The 19,231-nt window shown below is 43.4% G+C and overlaps 2 protein-coding genes and 1 long non-coding RNA gene across 10 annotated transcripts in view; 2 read left to right on the plus strand and 1 right to left on the minus strand.

Annotated features, from left to right (window-relative positions):
* The first annotated feature begins 688 nt into the window (after window positions 1-688).
* Window positions 689-5,397, plus strand: LOC129124897 (uncharacterized). 2 transcript variants are annotated; one of them, XR_008534913.2, is made up of 4 exons: window positions 689-935; window positions 1,238-1,533; window positions 1,740-1,883; window positions 3,201-5,397. It is a non-coding gene; the product is annotated as an uncharacterized LOC129124897 (long non-coding RNA). The 2 variants fall into 2 exon arrangements; XR_013181053.1 differs by having other exon boundaries at window positions 1,238-1,883.
* Window positions 5,114-13,381, minus strand: VIM (vimentin). Its single transcript, XM_054640059.2, has 9 exons — window positions 12,758-13,381; window positions 12,515-12,575; window positions 8,423-8,518; window positions 8,132-8,293; window positions 7,569-7,694; window positions 6,634-6,854; window positions 6,498-6,541; window positions 5,996-6,081; window positions 5,114-5,478 (listed from the first exon to the last, which is right to left on the minus strand). Exons 1-9 carry the CDS (start codon window positions 13,297-13,299, stop codon window positions 5,437-5,439), a joined length of 1,380 nt encoding a protein of 459 aa, XP_054496034.1. The 5' UTR covers window positions 13,300-13,381; the 3' UTR covers window positions 5,114-5,436.
* Window positions 13,382-13,511: 130 nt separating this feature from the next.
* Window positions 13,512-19,231, plus strand: part of TRDMT1 (tRNA aspartic acid methyltransferase 1) — a 40,902-nt gene continuing 35,182 nt past the window's right edge. For 3 of the 7 annotated variants that reach the window (XR_013181050.1, XM_077174430.1, XM_077174451.1), the window contains exons 1-2: window positions 13,844-14,630; window positions 14,756-14,872. Coding sequence is in view for 4 of the 7 variants with exons in the window: in XM_077174430.1 (XP_077030545.1) it covers window positions 14,594-14,630; window positions 14,756-14,872 (154 nt within the window). In the remaining 3 variants the exon portion in view is untranslated. The other 4 variants (XM_077174435.1, XM_077174471.1, XM_054639951.2 and 1 more) reach the window with 4 other exon arrangements.

Consider the following 19,231-nt stretch of genomic DNA (forward strand, 5'->3'; position numbering starts at 1 on the left):
GCCACCAGCCAGAAGAAGGCTCCTTGCAGGCCAGAAGAAGGGCTCCTTGCAGGCCAGAAGAAAGCTCCTTGCAGGCCAGAAGGAGGGCTCCTTGCAGGCCAGAAGAAGGCTCCTTGCAGGCCAGAAGAAAGGCTCCCTGCAGGCCAGAAGAAGGGCTCCTTGCAGGCCAGAAGAAGGCTCCCTGCAGGCCAGAAGAAGGCTCCTTGCAGGCCAGAAGAAGGCTCCTTGCAGGCCAGAAGAAAAGCTCCCTGCAGGCCAGAAGAAGGGCTCCTTGCAGGCCAGAAGAAAGGCACCTTGCAGGCCAGAAGAAGGGCTCCTTGCAGGCCAGAAGAAGGGCTCCTTGCAGGCCAGAAGAAGGGCTCCCTGCAGGCCAGAAGAAGGCTCCCTGCAGGCCAGAAGAAAGGCTCCTTGCAGGCCAGAAGAAAGGCTCCCTGCAGGCTAGAAGGAGGGCTCCTTGCAGGCCAGAAGAAAGGCTCCTTGCAGGCCAGAAGAAAGGCTCCTTGCAGGCCAGAAGAAGGCTCCTTGCAGGCCAGAAGAAAGGCTCCTTGCAGGCTGTCCTTGCCTTGCAGTTCTCGTCACCCACCACAGGGAGACAGCTGCAATACATCTCTGGGAAAAAAAAACCAGCCCAAAATGTCAGGCTGAGGAGTTTGTACGGAAACTACGACACATTGCTGCGCAGAGACGTGGCTGCTGTGGACTTGCCCTTTCCAGAAAAAATGAGTTTGGTAGCTTCGGATGGAAGCCCACAAGCAACTTTTCCCTCTGGCCAGCTCGAGGGCTGAGGGAATGGCCTTGGACTGCGCTAGGAGGGGCCCTGTTACCCTGTTAGCCAGAGCACTGCTGCCCTCAGTGCAGGAGAAGGGAACATGGAATGAACACAGACCATGGAATGTCCAATATGCTGTGGGCAGGAGAAGAGTCCTGTGGCTGAGGTAACTCTGCACTGCTGGGGATGCTGATTTTTCCGTGTTTGTGCTATAGCTTTCTTGGCTGAAGCTGAGAATTTCACTTGAAGTGCTTGACATTGATACCCCATAATGGGTGAACTTCATTTTCTGGGGACTTAATCTGCAGTCTAGACTGGGAAAATACCTGGGCCTGAAATCAGTAAGTGCCTTAAAAGTACACTGGGTGAAACAGTGGACCCCTGAGATTGGTTTCCACTTCTGATCTTGACTGCTGTGCTGCATGGCCTATGGTTCAAACAGGACTCACAATACCTCACCTTCTACAGGATGTTGCAAAGGACCATGAAGAACAGCAGAGGGAACTCTAGAGGAAATTAAAAAGTCATACTCTTGAAAGCAGATAAACTCAGCAAACACAAATGCAGGAGATCTGAAAAGCTCTAGCAGTGAGCAGTAGTGATTCCTGAAGTGCTGTTGGGTGTGTGCACTCAGTAAGACAAGGTTCATGAACTTGAAGCCCAAATCCACAAGATTATGCATGAGCATAAAGAGACCAAATGAAGACTGAAGACATAATTTTATTTTTGGCACTTCCTAGTTCTGCATGAGTGACTGCACTCAAGTAAGTGTCTCTTAGGGCAGTCTATTCTATGTTAATTACTTACAAATTTTTGGCAATATCCAGGCTTCCCTTCCCCTGTGGAAGGATTTTATAATTAAAATCTCCAATACTTGTTAAGGCACCAGCAAAATTCTCTATCCAGCCACTCAACTGTTCATGCTCTCCAAACATGGGAATTCATATCCTCTGAATGCCTTCCCTTCCAGCAGTTGGCAGAAGCAAGTCCTGGCCAGGAGCAGGTCCCTCCCAACACCAGGTGTGCTCCAGCAGGACATGATCTCCACACAGCATTGGGTCCTTGGTGACTGCCCTGGGATGTCAGCCACAAGTGGCTCCATGGGTGCCTAAAGGTGATGAGAACTTACAAGATATGTTTAAATGACTGACTAAAGGGAAAACAGACCAGTCTCAAAGTGCCCAGTAACCCACTTACACATGGGACCTTGCACCTACAGACAGGATGTGAGCCCTGGAAGTGCTGTAATCACAGCTGCTGGGCCTGGGCTGCTGGGATTTGGTCCAGACACCAGCTGGGAAGTTTCCCAACGGGCTGGGATGAGTGGTTTCCTATCAGCAGTTTTCTGAAAGTTCCTCAGATGCTTTTGTGGCTTTGCCCAGAGCCCTGTCAGTCTGTGGGGCAGCACCCTGCAGCCTGAGGCCCAGCAGGGCCAGCCCCCACCACCATGATGGACATGTCCCACCATGCCTTCAGCAGGCTTCAGCCAAGGTGTCCTGAGCAATTTAACCTCACAGCTGAACATTCAGAGCCTCAGAGCAGTCTTGTAGGTATTTCCTCCATGCACTTCAACATGCAGATGCTCCCACCCAGCACAGTGTGGCATCAGTGAAAGCACCAGATTCATTTACAACTGTAAATGGCTGCCACAGGCAAGGGAGGAGAGAAGGGACAGAACTGTGAGCCCTCTGTGAGCCAGGTAAGTGTGTTCAACAATGAAATGAGGAGAGGAGAGGAGAGGAGAGGAGAGGAGAGGAGAGGAGAGGAGAGGAGAGGAGAGGAGAAAAAAAAGAAAGAGAGAGGAAGGGAAAAGTATATTTGCTGTGTACTAAAACAGACCAACTGGATGGCAGAAGAACTGCATTAACTACATGTTCCCAGGGGCTTGGAATATGGAGTCTCTGCTAACAGTGGCTTTGCAAGATTATTAAAAAAAAAAAAAAAGGGGAAAGCAAGAGTCTGGCTACATGAGAAAAACAAACTCAGTATGAGGATTCTCAGTCATCTGGAGGACTGGAGGATGATTATTGCTGACTGTGGGAACAGCTCACATATTTGGAGGCACTGCCTATGTAAGCTCACGGGAGCAGCTTCGTGAGGCTCGTTGTGGGGGCAGGACAAGTGCCTGGCCATGGATGGGGTCTGCCCCACTCAGTGCAGCTGCTGCCTGCAGTTACTGGGATGTGAAATACAGATCTGAGGTCAGCTGCTGGCTCAGCACGAAGCAGCTTTCAGTAATTATATATGAGCATAAGGCTGGTGCCCCTAGATCAAACACTGAAAAGTTTACACAGCCACTGTCCACTCTCATTTCCACCATAAGGGTGCTCTTGCTCTTTCAGGGGTGCAGGTTTTTGAGGTTTTCTGCAATTTTCTTGTCCCCTTAGCAACTAGGTTTATTTATTTTTATTTATTTTTCTATTTATTCCAGGACTGAGAGCTCTGTCACACGCTTCACTGTGTTCTGAGTAACCCTAAACACTGAAGAGCCAGGAATAACTCCTTTGCTGCAGTCAGTGCTTGATACAGGCACTTCTTTTATCTACTGAGTGAAATAATCAAAGACAAGAGAAAACACTGAGCAGGTAGCTGGTGGCAGAGTAGAAGCAATATCTGAAAGATTATCACAGCTCCAGAGGTCAATGTGCATTTCAAAAAGCACACTGTGCTGTGGGTCTCTGCCCACAGCCACCAAGGGTGCCCACCACCCCCTACCCACAGACTGCCAGATGCCACCAGCCAAGGCTCTGACACTGCTTTAGGAACAAGAAATTATATTTAGCATTGGCTCAGCTTTTTCAGTAACTAGATAGAGAGAAAGACTGAAGTAGTCTGCAGCAGGCAGGACATCAGCCCCTTATTCCACTTGTCCTGAAAGATTGTTGACACATGCCTATAAAGTGCTCAAAATGATATTACATATGCCCAGAACTGTTATTATCACAGAAAATACTTCCCATGAAAGCTCATTTATGCTTTTTTAAATCAGTCTGGATATTGAAAGGTAGTAGAAAACCTGGTGTCTGTAATCTCTGCAACAGGAAAAAGGCTGGGTTCACTCTCAGTTTCTAGCGAGACTATTCTACCCCCACATGGTGGACCAGGTTGAATCTGTTCTGCTTTCCTGAGGCAAAAGCTGTGGCTTGGGTCCAGGCACTCTCCTATGTCACTTCTGTCCCTTTTTGCATGAAGGGAGTCACCAGAACAAACACTGGGCCAGCTGCAGGACTTTTTTCTTGGAAAGCACATAAAGCACCTGTGTGTTGGAGCTGCAGAGGGTTTGGAGCTGCAGAGGGTTTAAGCACACACTTGAGCAAAGGTAAGGATAAGGATGGAAAAGGAGTAAATTGTTTTCATCCCTTTCAGATGGAGGTAACAGTAAGTTTTTCTTAGAGATCAATTCCAAAATATCTAGCATATCTATATGACATGGAAGTTCTACCCTTCCCCTGAATACTATTGTATTAACTGAAAAATTTCAGGTTGCAGTTCCTCATTCCAGAGAATCTGTATCTCAGTAAAAGCTTACAGGAAGAAGACTTTGCAGAAGTAATGCAGAACACAGTAGGTACTTTCATGGGGCTCTGCTGTGGGTCTTTATTGTGTTTCAATTGGAGAAGTATGTTGCACTGCAGAAGAAAACTTAAGTGTTCAGAGAGGAAATCAACTTCCACTACTGCCTCCTGGAAGACTATGGCAAGGCAGAGCAGAACTTCCTTGTTCCCATTCTCTGCATTTACACTGATGTTCAGTAGACAACACCAAGCATGGTGGCTCTCCTGCTTTAAAAGGGGTTTAAATACTGGAATTGTCAGCAAAAGGGCAAGTTAGTCTCTCCTAACCCCCACTCCAGCCAAAGCCTTCATGTAGCTTCTGTAATACCAACAAGCCTTTGGGAACTAGTTTTTCCTGGAAAAATAAGTTAATGCACCAAGTCAGCTGTTAACTCTGCAAGGTGCTGTCTGAGATAAGGACTCACATGAACTATTTCTCTGCTACATAAGTGCTATGTTTTATAAAGCCAAGTTTTAAGGTACTTCAGGCATTCTGACATTTAGTAACTGCATTAACTAGTATATGGAAACAAGATTAATATTTATTAGCTTGAAGTATCATTTTATTCAAGTGATATCATAATACATTATGCAACTGCCAGTTATAATCCATTTTAATTGGTTCCAAAACCTAAGCAGTAAATAAGTAAGACAGTTTATCTAGTTAAACTGAAAAAACAGCATTCCACACAGCCAGTACTAAAGATGTCAACCGTATAATAATTCCAGCATTATGTTGTTATGGCTTTCCAGAAAGTCATGAAGTTTAACAAATTAGAACACATCAAGAGCCATTTTCCAAAGATTTATTGAAGTAGCGACAGGTTGCTCATACTGTGCTGGAAAAAGCAGTTTTATTGAATTCAGATACTTAAAAACAGTATTGCAGCACAAGATATTGCTATTTGTAAACTAGACTCCATTGTAAACTCTAATCCTTCAGGGAGAGTCAGTTTGCAAGATCTAAGACCTATTTCCTAGCATAATCATCTTGCGCTCATGGAAAAACTGCAGAAAGGCACTTGAAAGCTGTTTCTTCCTTTAAGACATGGACTTTTTCAATCTTGCTGGTAAGAATTTCTCCTTTAGTGAGAATGCATCTTCACTTCAGCTTTACTCCAAGTCATCATGATGCTGGGAAGTTTCATTAATAACCTAATGAAAAACAGAAACACTTGCATTAAGTTTAAGTAGGAAGGTTTTTGTGGGTTTTTTAAGAGTTAGAAGTGGAACGTCCACTTCCAAAATGTGAACAAGTGGGTTCAGCTTATCAGCTCTCACTTATGAGAAATTCTAGTTTGCAAATAGCATACAGAAACCATTCAAGTCTTATTTACTTACACCAACAACAGCATCTTATCCTAAGCGAGTAAAATATCTCTGTTTATTGTCACATGTTTTCCTAAGGGAATCTATTGAGAATTTGCTAACTCAGCTGAGTTAGCAAATACACAGGTAACAGTCACCAAATTAAAGTTCTACTATCAGATGAATTTTGATTTTTTTTCCAAAGAAACCTGTTTGCTATACCTGTATGTTCACACAGCTTGGAATGCCAGTTGCTGTTCTACTCAAAACTTACTACCAGATACAAGCTGCAGTAAGCAGTAGGCAAGCTTAAGAATTTAAGGTTACCAGCTGTGATAGAAATAAAATTAAAGTTACCACCAACCTGTCCATCTCTAGTTTCGACGGTCTTAATTAGAAGGGTTCTCTTTGAGTGAGTGTCAACCATTGGCTGAGACTCAATGTTGGTTTCTGCAGAAGAAGATGTATTATTACCAATAGTCTAGATGAAGTGCCTCCTCAAAGCTATGAGGTGTAACAGATTTTAGTGTCAACTTTCAGAATTGCAATTTAGTATACAAAGAAGTCTCCTGCTCTGAATAAGCCAGGTCTTCCACATTTTTCTCTCTGTGCCCCTTAAAGCACTTTCAGCAGGTATCCAAAGTAATTATTTGTATGTATCAATATTTAAAAATATGTGTCCAGGAACAAAGGAGCTGCTACCATCCAAGGTTAAGTAGTTGCATCTACTGTAGGTGGATCCAGGAAGAGTATTCACAACCAACTGCATTTATACAAGTTCAAAAACCAGCATAAAAGGAACTATCCAGAACCCTCATGCTAATGATAGAGCAACTGCCTAAACTGAAATAGAAGAAACAGCTTACCTCTCAGGTTCAAAGCAGCAAAGGTTGGAATAGGCATGTTAATCCTGAAGGAAAAAAGAAATGGATAAATTCAGATATGGGTATAAAGTATCTTCTAATAATTTCTGGCTTTAGAAAAATGTTTGCATGTGATTACCTGCTCTCTTCACCCTCCAGCAGTTTTCTGTAGGTGGCAATTTCAATATCAAGAGCCATCTTTACATTCAGCAGGTCCTGGTACTCGCGGAGATGGCGAGCCATTTCTTCCTTCATGTTCTGAATCTCATCCTGCAGACGCCCAATAGTGTCTTGGTAGTTAGCAGCTTCCACAGCAAAATTCTCCTCCATTTCACGCATCTGGCGCTCCAGGGACTCATTCTGGAAGAGAATGGTGAAATCAAGCACTGCTGCAGATCAGTGACTCTTCCCCACTCTTGAGACCCTCAACATTTTAAAGAAGGAAAATTGTATTACATTAGCATCCTTTCTGAAAATGCCCAGACATGTCCCAAATTTGTCATCTCCTTATCTTCCCTTTGCAGAGTCAGGGAGAGTTATTCTGCAGTGTGATCTGAGGTGTGCCACATATTTGTTGTGCCAGGTGGCAAAGCCATCCTTTACAGTAAGCCCAATACATGCAGTTCAAGTCAGCATGCAGACAATCCTTGGTAGAGGAGATTTGCAGGTGTGCTAAACACTGTTACATCCATTTCAAGCCTGTCTTAAAGGAGTCATGTTTTAGCAATAGCAAAATTTGCACCTTTCACAGCTCCTCCAGGTTTTTTTATAACTTTATCTGTACCTGACAGACAAGGCATAAACACTTTCAGAAAGTGCTAAATAAACAGTGAATATTATAGCAAGAAAGTGAACTTATTGTTTACAGCTTAAGACTGATTCAGTGTATCAATCTAGCCAGTGCACTGTTGTGCATACACACGAATTGAGCCTACACCATCCTTTTCAAAAAGTATTAATATGCTGCTGAATTGCATGGCAGATTACCTGCATTCACATCCAAATTGACAATTAAACTGCAGTGCAGTGCTTAAAGCTGCAATGAAGAAGAACAACTGCTGTCCTTTTACTTACGCTTCCCTTAAGAGCATCAACTTCGCAGGTGAGAGACTGGATCTGTCTGCGGTACTCATTGGCTTCCTGCTTGGCCTGGCGCAGGGCATCGTTGTTCCTGTTAGCAGCTTCAGAGAGATCTGCAAACTGGAAAACCCCAGTCTGGTTAGCATAACACTTCAACAGAAACAGTGAAACAAACCTTCTGTGGACAACTGGAGGTATTACAAGGGTTAGCACTTGAAATGCTTAAATATTGGTATTACTCTTAAAGTACCTCTCTATTTCTAAATGTAATATTAGAATTCATAGCAAACGTTCTTACTTGTTTTCCTGCATTGTACATTTGCTATCTTTTCACTAATTTCTCCAGGACAGGAAAGACTCCCAGTGTACACCCATTACTTTGCTGCTGTAGTTATGGCACAAAATGTTTTCAGTTGTACCCTTCCCAGAGTAGGATTTAAAAAAAGGCTTTGTGTCATGGTTATGTTCATGTCCATTAGAGAGACAGAGGGAACAGCAAGTGCCACAGCAAAGCTGTTAAACAGAATGAGTTCCAGTGCCTGATGCATTTTACTTACTTTGGACTTGTACCACTCTTCAGCTTCCTGAAGATTCTTAGCAGCAACACTTTCATACTGTTGGCGAACATCACGTAGGGCAGCAGTAAGGTCAGGCTTAGAAACATCCATATCAATTTGGATGTGCTGTTCCTGGAGCTGGGCCTGCAATTCTCGGATTTCCTTAGAGAGAAGCAGACACTCAACATTATTGCACAAAAGCACTCAGATAATACACAGGTGGGGACTCTGGGACAGACAGTCCTTGCTAGACAGTCTGCATCTAAACACAGACCTCATTTCTCAGCTTACCTCATCATGAAGTTTCTTCAAGAAGACAATCTCCTCTTGCAGGGACTCAACTTTGCGCTCAAGATCAAGACGTGCCAGAGAGGCGTTGTCAACATCCTGACCAGAGAGAAGAACATTTCATAATCTTACAAAACTGATGTAGAGAAGTCTCTTATAGCAAGTTCAGCAGCATACAGGCTGATGCTACATCTGAGCTTTTTGGCAAAACAACAGGAAATCAAAAGCAGTCAAGAAAACCTTTTTGCCACCTCCTACCTTAGCCTTAAACCTTAGATATGCACCTTTATTGTGGATTTGAAAACTATACCATATATGTTGATGACATCTTTGCTGACATGCTGCTAAGCATGATCAAGAGCACACGGATCATAGTGGGTGTAAATCCTTCAAGTACTTGAGTCAGAAGTCTGCAGTAAGTGCTTCTAGCCTGACTATACTGACAAAGAGTTGCACTTTGCAAACTTCCACTCTTTTCAGTGGGGCTTAAAAGTGCAGCACATATGCTGTCAGGCCTATCAGTGGGCTTAACTTGTGGACTGCTTGGTGAAAAAGCACAGAGCCCCTTAGGTTCACAGACCACACTTTTAAAGCATACTTGTAAAGCTGGTGAGGTATGTGTAAGAACTGCAGTATTCACAATGCAGGTCAACAGATCTCCCTTGAGAAAAAAAAGGTGTCAGCATAAACACAAATTGAGCTACTCATCATTGCCTACACCCTTGCAGTTGCTGGCAAAGGCTCCACCTTTTGCTGCACAGAGATAGTCTTAATCAACAGCAAAAATTCATTTAGAGCATAACAGAAGACATCAGGAATGCTACAAAGGAACAACTTGAATTAGTTCAAAATATAAGACGTTGCCATTTATTGGCAATTTCTTACATTTTGAATGTGTAAGGCCTTTAGTTGCAAAGGGGAAGATTGTTCCTTTCACGCTAGTTACATACACAGCCACATGCTTGTGCTCACAGGGTATTAACATATCAGGTTCTCACAGCTTACTCTAAAGCTATTTTGGATTGTCCAAAGCATAAGCATTCCTAATCAGCAGCTCTCTTTATTATGGCACCTTTGAAATAAGGAGTGTTTTCTTTAGACTCCTAGAAAGCCTTTCCTTGGATCACTCCTACTCTGGGGCAAGGTCCTTGCTCCAGAAGAATTATTCTGTTTACTTTATCCAGCAAAATACCCCTTTCATGCATCATTCCATAACTTTTCTATCAATTCCAGTTTTACACCCACAGTTCATATCAGCTCTGTTTTTCAGTTCAGGGAAAGAATTTCCTAATTAATTTGTTTTCCTCTCCCCAAAACCCCTCATGATCATTCTGGCAGAAAATGACATGGCCATGACCCAACATGTTTACATAACTAGTCAGACATCCAAAGATTTTCTAGAGGATTTTGCAGAAAACTTCACCCTGAAGGCTATTTTTTTTTAAATAACAACTGAATAGCTACAGGATTTTAAGACCTTATAGTAAATTGAAAGCAAGTTAAACTGAAGACACTTAAAATATGTGGCATGTACTTTACTATCATTTATGCATTCCCTATCACTAAAATTCAGTGTTTCAGTAGTTTCTAGATGTGTGGAGAACCACATAAATGAATTGGCTACTTGTAGCCTGAACAAACAAGTACAACTTGTTTGCAGTTGGAATACGTGCTGATTTTATCCTAGGAGCTTCTTCAGTACAAGCCACACACTTTGCAGGGTTGAGCATCCATGTTTACTTTAGACAAACCTCATGTTAGCCAGGACCTGACCTATTAGGCTTGCCACAGGTTCAGGACCTATTCCTTGCTGCTAGATTAGCTGGCAAAGCTGCAGTAACTCTCTCACTGTGATGCTTGTCCTGCCTCAAAAGGAAAGTCCTCACTGAACTTTCACATATACTTTATGGAATACATCTCTCAGCACATAAGTAAAATAATATCTTTGTCCAGAAGAAATAAATTAAAATTCAGTACATATGAGCTGAACAGTGCCTGAAACCAGCAGCTTTTGGAAATGAAAGCTTAAGTTCAAATATTCATTCTTTATTTTAAAATACTGAAGGACACAACTGCTTCATCAAGTGAGAAGTATCTTTGATGATACATCAGAATAGGAAAGCACCTGCTGAAGTGATCCAAATCTATACAACTTTCCAGTGGAAAAATATAATGATTTAATAGAAAGCTGTGCATTGTTTTAAAATGGAAAGCACAACAGGGTATTTCAGCTTCAGTGTTCTGTGAATTTAATTTCACTTTCAGAAGAACAAAACTTGCACTGAAACAGATTTAGGTTTCAAAACCAACATGTTAACTCCATCCTTGCCAGTAAGGAAAAATTAGGTATGACCAATGGTCAAATCAAGCACACCAGCATGTACCAGTTATGTCATGAGGGGATTTAGTGTAGAGTTTCCATAGCCAATGATTTGCATTTCTTATGCACAAACTACAACTTAGGAGGTTCAATGGATCCAATTCTGACTGTCCTGCGTGAACGCATCTGCTGGAGGCTGAGTTTCTGAGTGACCCCTTTCCAAATAAAGGGAAAAACTGGACAATGAGTGTGGGGTAGGCACACCAAGCCAAGCTCACTTTAAAGCCCAGAGCCTCCATAAGATTCAGCTGGATTGAAATGCAGACATGCCTAAAGTACACCAATTAAATATGAAAGATCATGTAAAAGCCAACCTTAAGTCAATTGATCCTTCAACTGAATTCTGCAATGAATCAGAGTAGATGAGGTTCTCTAAAACTTAAGTTAAATGCTCCTTCATAGAACTTCACACTACAGAAAATTGTCATAGTACTCATAAAAACCCCAAAAAAACCATAAGCTTAAATTAAGGCAGTATCTCAGACTGTTGTTTAAAACTTCTGTCCCCAGAATACCAGTGAAGACTGAATTCCCAGGCTCTGAATGGGAGTAGGTGTTTCAGTTTCCCCACACTATCTCTTGAACACACCTGCTGTCCTTCAAGAACTGTAAATATACTGCAGTCTTTCTTTTAGCCTTTCCCAGGGAAATGCTAACAATCAAGTGCTGATTTCCTGAACAGTGACTTCTGTTAATGCCTATGAAGAGCTCTGGGACAAAGTCAGCCTGTACCCAGCTGCCTGGTGATAAGGGCAGTCACTTCCAGTCTGAAAGAATGCTAGCAATGCTGTTTTACACCAGGAGTTTTAGAGAAGAGACCTTGTTTTGAGAAGGCACATTCCTAAATATCTCTTAGTCCAAACAAGGCTTAATCTAAGTTGAAAGCTGGTTTCGTACAAGTGAAAACTTGAGCTTAAAAATTTTAGAACACTGTTTGCACAGTTGTTTCTGGTTGTCATGTAGATTTACTTTATCTGGATAACATCACAGCATCCTACAAAGACTAAACTCTAACATAACTTGTTTCCTAGGTTAACATCTTTGTTTTACAGAGGATTAAATTTCATGTTCTTAATGGACACCCAGAGGAGGCAAGCTCAATCCTGTGACCTCGCCCCAAGGAACATACTGTCTACTTCTTGTCAGCAGACAACACCCACATAAAAAACCCTTAAATTTGAAACTGTTGCCCAGTAATGCACTGACCAGTGAATCATCAAAAAGGAGTTCTGTTTTGTACAAAAACTGGCCCATAACAGTCACATTTCGCTAGAAATATTCCCGCACCATTACACATTTAGTAAGAATGCAGCCCACTGCGCCCTCCCCTCCGACACAAAGGGATCTATTATTTCAATCTGCTGCCACCACACTTGCCATAATGCCTGTATCTGCATTCCACGGTGAATCCCATAGAAACCATTAATACCCTTCAGCCAAGCGAGCAGATGGCCCCCTTTCACTTTTATTGGATCGGAAAGTGATTCCACGTTAGGGTGTTTTTTGTAAAACGGGCTAGACTTGGATAAAGCAGGACAATAGTTTACCTCCCCTCCCCTCAGACTGCAGCATCCCCCTAAAGAAAACACGGAGGGCTTGCGTGAGAACTGACGGAAACCTCTTTGTGCAAGGAAAGCAAACTCCTGCACTCCCACCCTCCGCCCCAGGCACAGCCACCACCTCCTCGGGTCCCTCCCTCCTCCACCACCGCTAACCTGTCTGAAGGACTGCAGGGTGTTCTCGGCCTCCTCCCTCTGAAGCATCTCCTCTTGCAGCCTGGAAGGGGCAAGACGGCGGTGAGGAGGGAGCGGGGGTCCCCCAAATACCCCCACCCAGCCTCCCGCCCGCCCGGTACCGCTCGGGATGCTCCAGGGCCACCTCCGCGCCAGGGGACAGGGCGGCAGGGAGGCAGCGGGACACGGCGGCAGCCCCAACCCGCCTTCCCCCGGGACACTCACTTCTCCCGCAGCCGCATGATGTCGTCGGCGAGGTTGTCCCGCTCCACTTCCACTCGTGCCTTATCGTTGGTGAGCTGGTCCACCTGTCGCCGCAGCTCCCGCATCTCCTCCTCGTAGAGGTCGCCCAGGCGGGACGTGCCCTTGCCCTTGAGCTGCTCCAGCTCGGCCAGCAGGATCTTGTTCTGCTGCTCTAGAAAGCGCACCTTGTCGATGTAGTTGGCGAAGCGGTCATTAAGCTCCTGCAGCTCAACCTTCTCGTTGGTGCGGTTTGCCTTGAACTCCGTGTTGATGGCGTCGGCCAGGGAGAAGTCCACGGAGTCGTGGAGCCGCATGGGCGGCATGCTGCTCCGCAGCCGCACCGACGTCGTCTTGGTAGCGTACATGCCGCCGGGCGAGGCGGACACGTACCGGGCGCTGCTGGGCCGCAGGGCGCTGCCCAGCGAGTACCGGCTGCTGGACGTGATGTAGCGGGTGCCGGTACTGGGGCGGCTGCCCCCGCCGAACATGCGCCGGTACGAGGAGTTTTTCGTGCTGATGCTCATAGCGACGGCGGCGCAGGCTTTGTAATCCGGGAATGGAGCGGGACGACCAGGGCGTGCGGCGAAGAAGGGCGGTGGCTGCGGCCAGGGCCCCTTCTTATGGGCGCCGCGAACCCGCCCCGCGGACCCGCCCCGCCCCGCCCCGCCCGCGGGGAAGGGGCGGCGGCCGCGGCCGCGGACACAAAGGCGGCGAGCGGGGCGGCTGGGCTTGGCCGGCGGGGCGCGGAGGGTGGGCGGCAGCCTGTGCTGTGGCTGGGTCCCCGGGGGCTGGCAGGTTTCCGCTGGGGCTGCGGGACGTGGCAGGGCGGTGTCCCACACAGCAGGCGCGGGGAACCCCGGCACGGCGCGCTCCGGGAGGACGGGGTGACAGCGGCGGCATCTTCGGCGTCGCGGAAATGGGCGCTGGGTTTTCCCCTCTCATCTCCTTGTCCCCCTCCAGAGTGAGCGTGGTGGCTGCAAGAAGGAGCTGGCAAGTTTAGTGTCACAGGCCTGGCAAAATAGTCCGAATAACTTATTAAAACCCCTCTATAGGTATGATGTATGTTTATCTAGATATCTTTCTAAGAACCTTCCCTTTCCTTTTGAGTTTTCCAAAAGTGTAAGATCAGGGAAAAATTATGCTAACTACTCACAAAGGGCTGCCAAGTGTTCAAAATAAGCAGCCGGAAAATAATGTAGGTGTTTTCTTTAGCTGCCTCCCATGACAGTAATCTCAGCTCCTATGATTAAGAATGAACTTTACAGGTTAAATATGTTTTCCTTGTAGCTCGGTAAGCAGTTACATGCCTAAGGCATTATTGTAACAATGACCCCAGGAATAATTTAGGGGGTTTTTGTGTGGACAATACATTATTGAAATTGCTGCATCCCGGATCTTGCTTCCGGAAAATAACTAGGATAGTAGCAGTCTTGATTTTAACAAAAGTGTGTGTCTCCACTTCTGTACCAAACAGACTTTGCTATTAATTTCAGTAGGCATATGGTCAGAGTCTTAGGAGAGCATCTGGCCATATGATAATTGTTCATTAACTATGATCTGCAAATACATACAAATATGTGAAAAATAAAGGGCCAGACAAAAATCCCAGTGTTTTCAGAGCAATTTTACTATCAAAATGGGACTACTAGCAATGGAAAAGAGTGATGTAGGTAGTACAGGGCAATAGCAATGGAATAAAAGTTAACAGAGAAAAACTTTGAGTAGCAGCAAATTGTTTCAGCATGAATGCAGAGGTTGCTTAAGGAAGATGACAGAATCTCTGCCATTTAGATAACTTTAAACTTGAGTGGCTAAAGCATGATTCACATTCTGAAATTCTGCACTGATGCATCAGGTAAGGGACATATTTTTTCTCTCTGCTATGGGAAGTGAAGGATACATTGTAGACATATTATCTGTAATGTATTGCTTCAGCACTTGGGGGATGCAAAAGTACCATTGATTTTTGATTCTTTTTAGCTTGCAGTCCTGCAGGAAGAAATCTCTTCACTGGAAGTTCTGATAAACCTGAACAGTGGGTAGAGAAAAAGGTAATCTTCACACCCCAATTCACAGCAGTCAGCTATTGTACTTCAGGTAATGTACTTTACAACAAAGAATGTGAACCTATGTATTTTATTAAAGATCTTGTTTATTTGAAAGAAATTCTGCTTTGCTTTCATTCTGTTGGCAACCAGAAGTGCCGGAATACAATTTGTATCTAAAAGTAAGTCCTTGAGGTTTTAATTTCTTTTGTTCACTGGAGCTTAGTCAAGCAAAGGAAGCTGACAAGGTTGAGCTACTGAAGTGCTTGCAGTATAAGTCCTGGGCTACAGCTCATTCCATTCACCCACTGAATAAGAGGCAGAGGTCACACAGCATTCCTGAGGCTAAGGGTTCCCAAAGCCCAGCCTGGACGCTGTTGTGCTGCCCAGCCCTCTCAGAGCTCTATTTAAGCCATCAAGTTTGAGCTGTAAGCCTTTGAGAGCCCTGGCACAGAAGTACATACTCGTTCTGTGAGTAGGCAAAAAGCAAAACAGCACATAACCAACAATCTCATGGATTTAAGATGCTGTACTCAGAAATACTGATAGCTTTGGTAGACTGTTGTTTTTTAAAGGTGTGCTGGTGCCCCATCTGTTTTTCCTAACAGACCACAACTTATACTTCACAAAATCTTCAATGGCACACATATGCAAGAATCATCCTCATTCAGAAAATGCATTCAGAAAATTGCCCCTAAAATCCAAGGTATTTGTTTTAGTAAATATGACCGCCCTATTCATGTTTCAAGTGTAATTTCCATATGTTTATGTCGCTGTTGCCATATGTGCTCTTGGCCACCTGCCTCATTTCTGTGTCTCACTATGAAATGTTCAGATATTGTTGGCTGTTGGGACTACAGTAAACCTTTAAGTGCCTCTTACTGGTTGGCACTTACACAGATGCGCGAATGGAAGAAGCTGTATGTTTCTTGTAAACTGTAATAAATTTAACACACATTTGCATTGCTAACCCCCAAGGGGATTAAAACGATTCCCTTGAAATGCAAAAGATCTCTCCTGTCCTTCTCAGAAGAGACTGTCTCAGTGTAGCCATAAACATCATGAGGAGTGTACTTTGAATGGAAATGAAATCACAGTAATGTCTAGTTTCATGGAAGATGCTATGGGACTCTCAGAGGCAGTGGCTGATGGAGATCTTAACCATTTCTGTCATGAAGAACAGACAGCTAAGAGCATCACTCAGTACCACATTGGGGATTATTTACAAACTACTGGTTGTCATCTGTGCTGTTTACTGCAATGCCTTCCCTTGCAATTCCAGTGTGCAGTCATGCAGCTGCCTGGTCAGCCCACAACATCATCTCTACAGAAGTAGATCAGAGGTAATGGCACTCTTGAAAATACAAACAGGTATTTTTATCACAAGAGTTTCAGTTCAGACTGAAATTTTCTTTTATGCCTTTTTTTTGCAGCCTTTTTTTTTTCCCCACAGATAATTATTATTGGTTTCCTGCCAGGAATGAAATACAGAATCAAGTCCTAGAAATTTAGCAAAAAGACACCTGTATTGTGTGTAACTTTCATTAATGGGAAAAGTGGATATGCATAGAGAAAATGTACGAGTGCCTGAATGGCTTTATACTACATATTGGTTGTACGAAAAATTAAAAATCCATATAACAGAATTTCTATTATTTCCTTGCAAAAATATCTGTTGGTCTGAAAACATCATTGAAAAGACTAGAATTCACTTACTTTTTTTTTCCATTTACCATTTAATTTAAACAGGAAGAAACAAGAGTAATTTAGTCCAAATATTGAATGTGCTTTCCAGTTACATAAACCTGGACTAAACAGATGGGAATGCTTTTCTTAATCAGATTTATGCCCTTTTTCTAAAGTTTCTGCTTCCAGGAGGTGTAGAAAGACACATAGAGATTAAATACCCATGAAAAAACATCCTGCCATGCAAATACAATAATTTTAGTGTCAGTACCATACAGCAGCCATAAGCCCAGGCATGCATGGGGCTGTAGAGGCATTCCTTCACACATCCCCTGCACCATGACCATCAAACAAACTCTGGGCAATAGGAACCCATTTTACCATGAGGAAATAAAAGACCCTTAATACCCTACAGATAATTGAACCAGAGGAACATTCTGTAGTGCTCAGCCAGAGTAAGTGCTGTGGCCTATCACCTGAGTGACTGCTGTGGCTTTCACTGTCTAAGAACACCTTCAGCCATGGCCTGAAAACACAAAGACTGCTATGATTTTGAAAACAGAAAGGTCCCTGTTTGAGAGAAAAAGGGATTCTGGCTGTAATCTTCAGCTGGGAGAAGTCTCTCCCTTTAGCTGAAAGCCAAGTGTAAGGAGGAGCCCCCATGAAAGGCCAGTGCATCCAGGGAAGTGATGGTTTTTCTGAACTCTGATAATGCATCTCCCTGCATTCTGACTAGGAGAAGGTAATTTGGATTTCTGAATTATTACCAGGCTGAACATCTGACTGTTCCAGCATTGAATTCTCCCCTTGTGACTAACTTCCTTGACTAATTTTTGTCTTGATAAAGAAACTGGCAAATTCTTTTATGAAATTTATTTTTAAAATGATGTTGCCTATTGTCATTGCCAGTGTTGTAAAGCATATCAAATTGGTATGACTAGCTGCTGATTTTTCCAAGTAAATGACTAGGTTCTATACTCAAAACTAACCAAGTCTGTCTGAAATATTCTATTTTAATGTATATGAACTATATGAAACTGCAGGGGTTTCATCATTAAGGAAGTGATTTGAACATGAGTCAAGCCACCCTGTTGCATGATTTACATTTCCAAAGAATTATTATTGTCATGCATGAGGTGTCTTTCTACTATGGTTTCTAATTGCTAGAGTAGGAAGTTTTTTGTATCAAAATAGGACATTTTTGTACCAAATCAGGTGCTCATTTTCAAAGCCACTACAGTCCTGTGCCCTGAGGTTGTATCAAACACCATCCACACCTCTAGGAACAGAGGAGAAGAGAAGTTTTTAAGCTCTATCACAAGTATAGCAATTTATATAATCTATTCCTTAAAAAATAAAAAAACCCAAAAAATTAAGAATGACACCCTGTCTCACTTCATTTAACAGCAATAGCACTGACTGCTGAATGGCAGCAATACAGGAATGACTGGGACATATAGAATGAGATTTTCCAAAATGAGAAAAGGCTTGGCATGGCTTAAGGCTCAATGCTCAACTCTTCAGGCAGAACAAATTTTTAGAATACACAAAGTCTCTCAGTCTTGATTTTGGGTGCCCCAAAATAGATAATTTGAAATTTTCTGTCTCCACATCCTTGTTTAATGAAATTTGTATATTGTTAAAGACCAAGAAATTGTTCAAGGATCATGATAGGCACTTCATAAGGACCATTTAACTTAAATATCAGATAAAATTAAGCAGCTCAAGTTTTCAGGAGAATCTATGCAAAATACATAGTGTAGCTTTTTCTGTCCTTTGCCACACTGCTAACCTGGCCATCTTGGCCTTGCTCAGCACTAGGTTGCAATTCCTGCAGCAAACTGTTGGTTCAGGTAGAAGTCAACAGCGTGGATGAAGAGTTACTTGTCACATTACAATGGGAAGCACTGCCTTGGTTCACTGTTTTAAATTTTGAGGTTGCAAAATTTTTCAAGGATGAGTCATCCATCCATCCATCCATCCATCCATCCATCCATCCATCCTCTATTTGAGAAAATCTAAAAGAAGTGAGTCTTGTATGCCATTAATGAACCCTGTCAGTTAAACACTTACTACTTCTTTTTGGCCAAGTTTCTTCAACTCAAACTGCTTAAAGAGCTCCTCTAGCCAAAAAACAATTAAATCTGAGAAGTGATTTCATTCTTTTCTCTCCCCCAGTTCCATCACTTACACAAAGCATAAATAGCATAATGTTTTCTTGCCATGATATACCAGGAAATGATGATCTTTCTGAGGAAGAGGCAGGACACAGCAATGGAATCGTTAATTGCGTGCAGCAATTGTTCCATTCTTCCTTTGAGATGCCCAGGACAAGCAGAGCAGTACTCACTCCTTGAAGGCCAAGTTTTTAGTGGATTCCTCAGTCCAAGTTCTTGTGCCAAATCCTGGGTTCCAATGAGACTCATAAACTGAGCATACATTGTGTTAGCCATTCTGGGATTAATTGGCTCCTTTCAAAGGGAAGAGGCGGTGCTGCACACACCCCAAAGCTGAGAAGACTGAGTTTCAAAAAAGACATTCTGTTTTTGCATGCCAGCTCTATGCCTAATTTTCAAGCATAAATATACCCTGTCCAGTTGGGATTAAGGAGGGAAGATGATCTAGATTTAAGATGCATAATATATTGTAGGCTATAAGGAATTGAGTGGAAAATTAGTTAAATACAGAAGAGACGATGCATATGGCTGGAGAAGGAAGAGAGCAA

Source organism: Agelaius phoeniceus, chromosome 1, assembly GCF_051311805.1.
Source record: "Agelaius phoeniceus isolate bAgePho1 chromosome 1, bAgePho1.hap1, whole genome shotgun sequence".
NCBI classification, from domain to species: Eukaryota; Metazoa; Chordata; class Aves; order Passeriformes; family Icteridae; genus Agelaius; species Agelaius phoeniceus.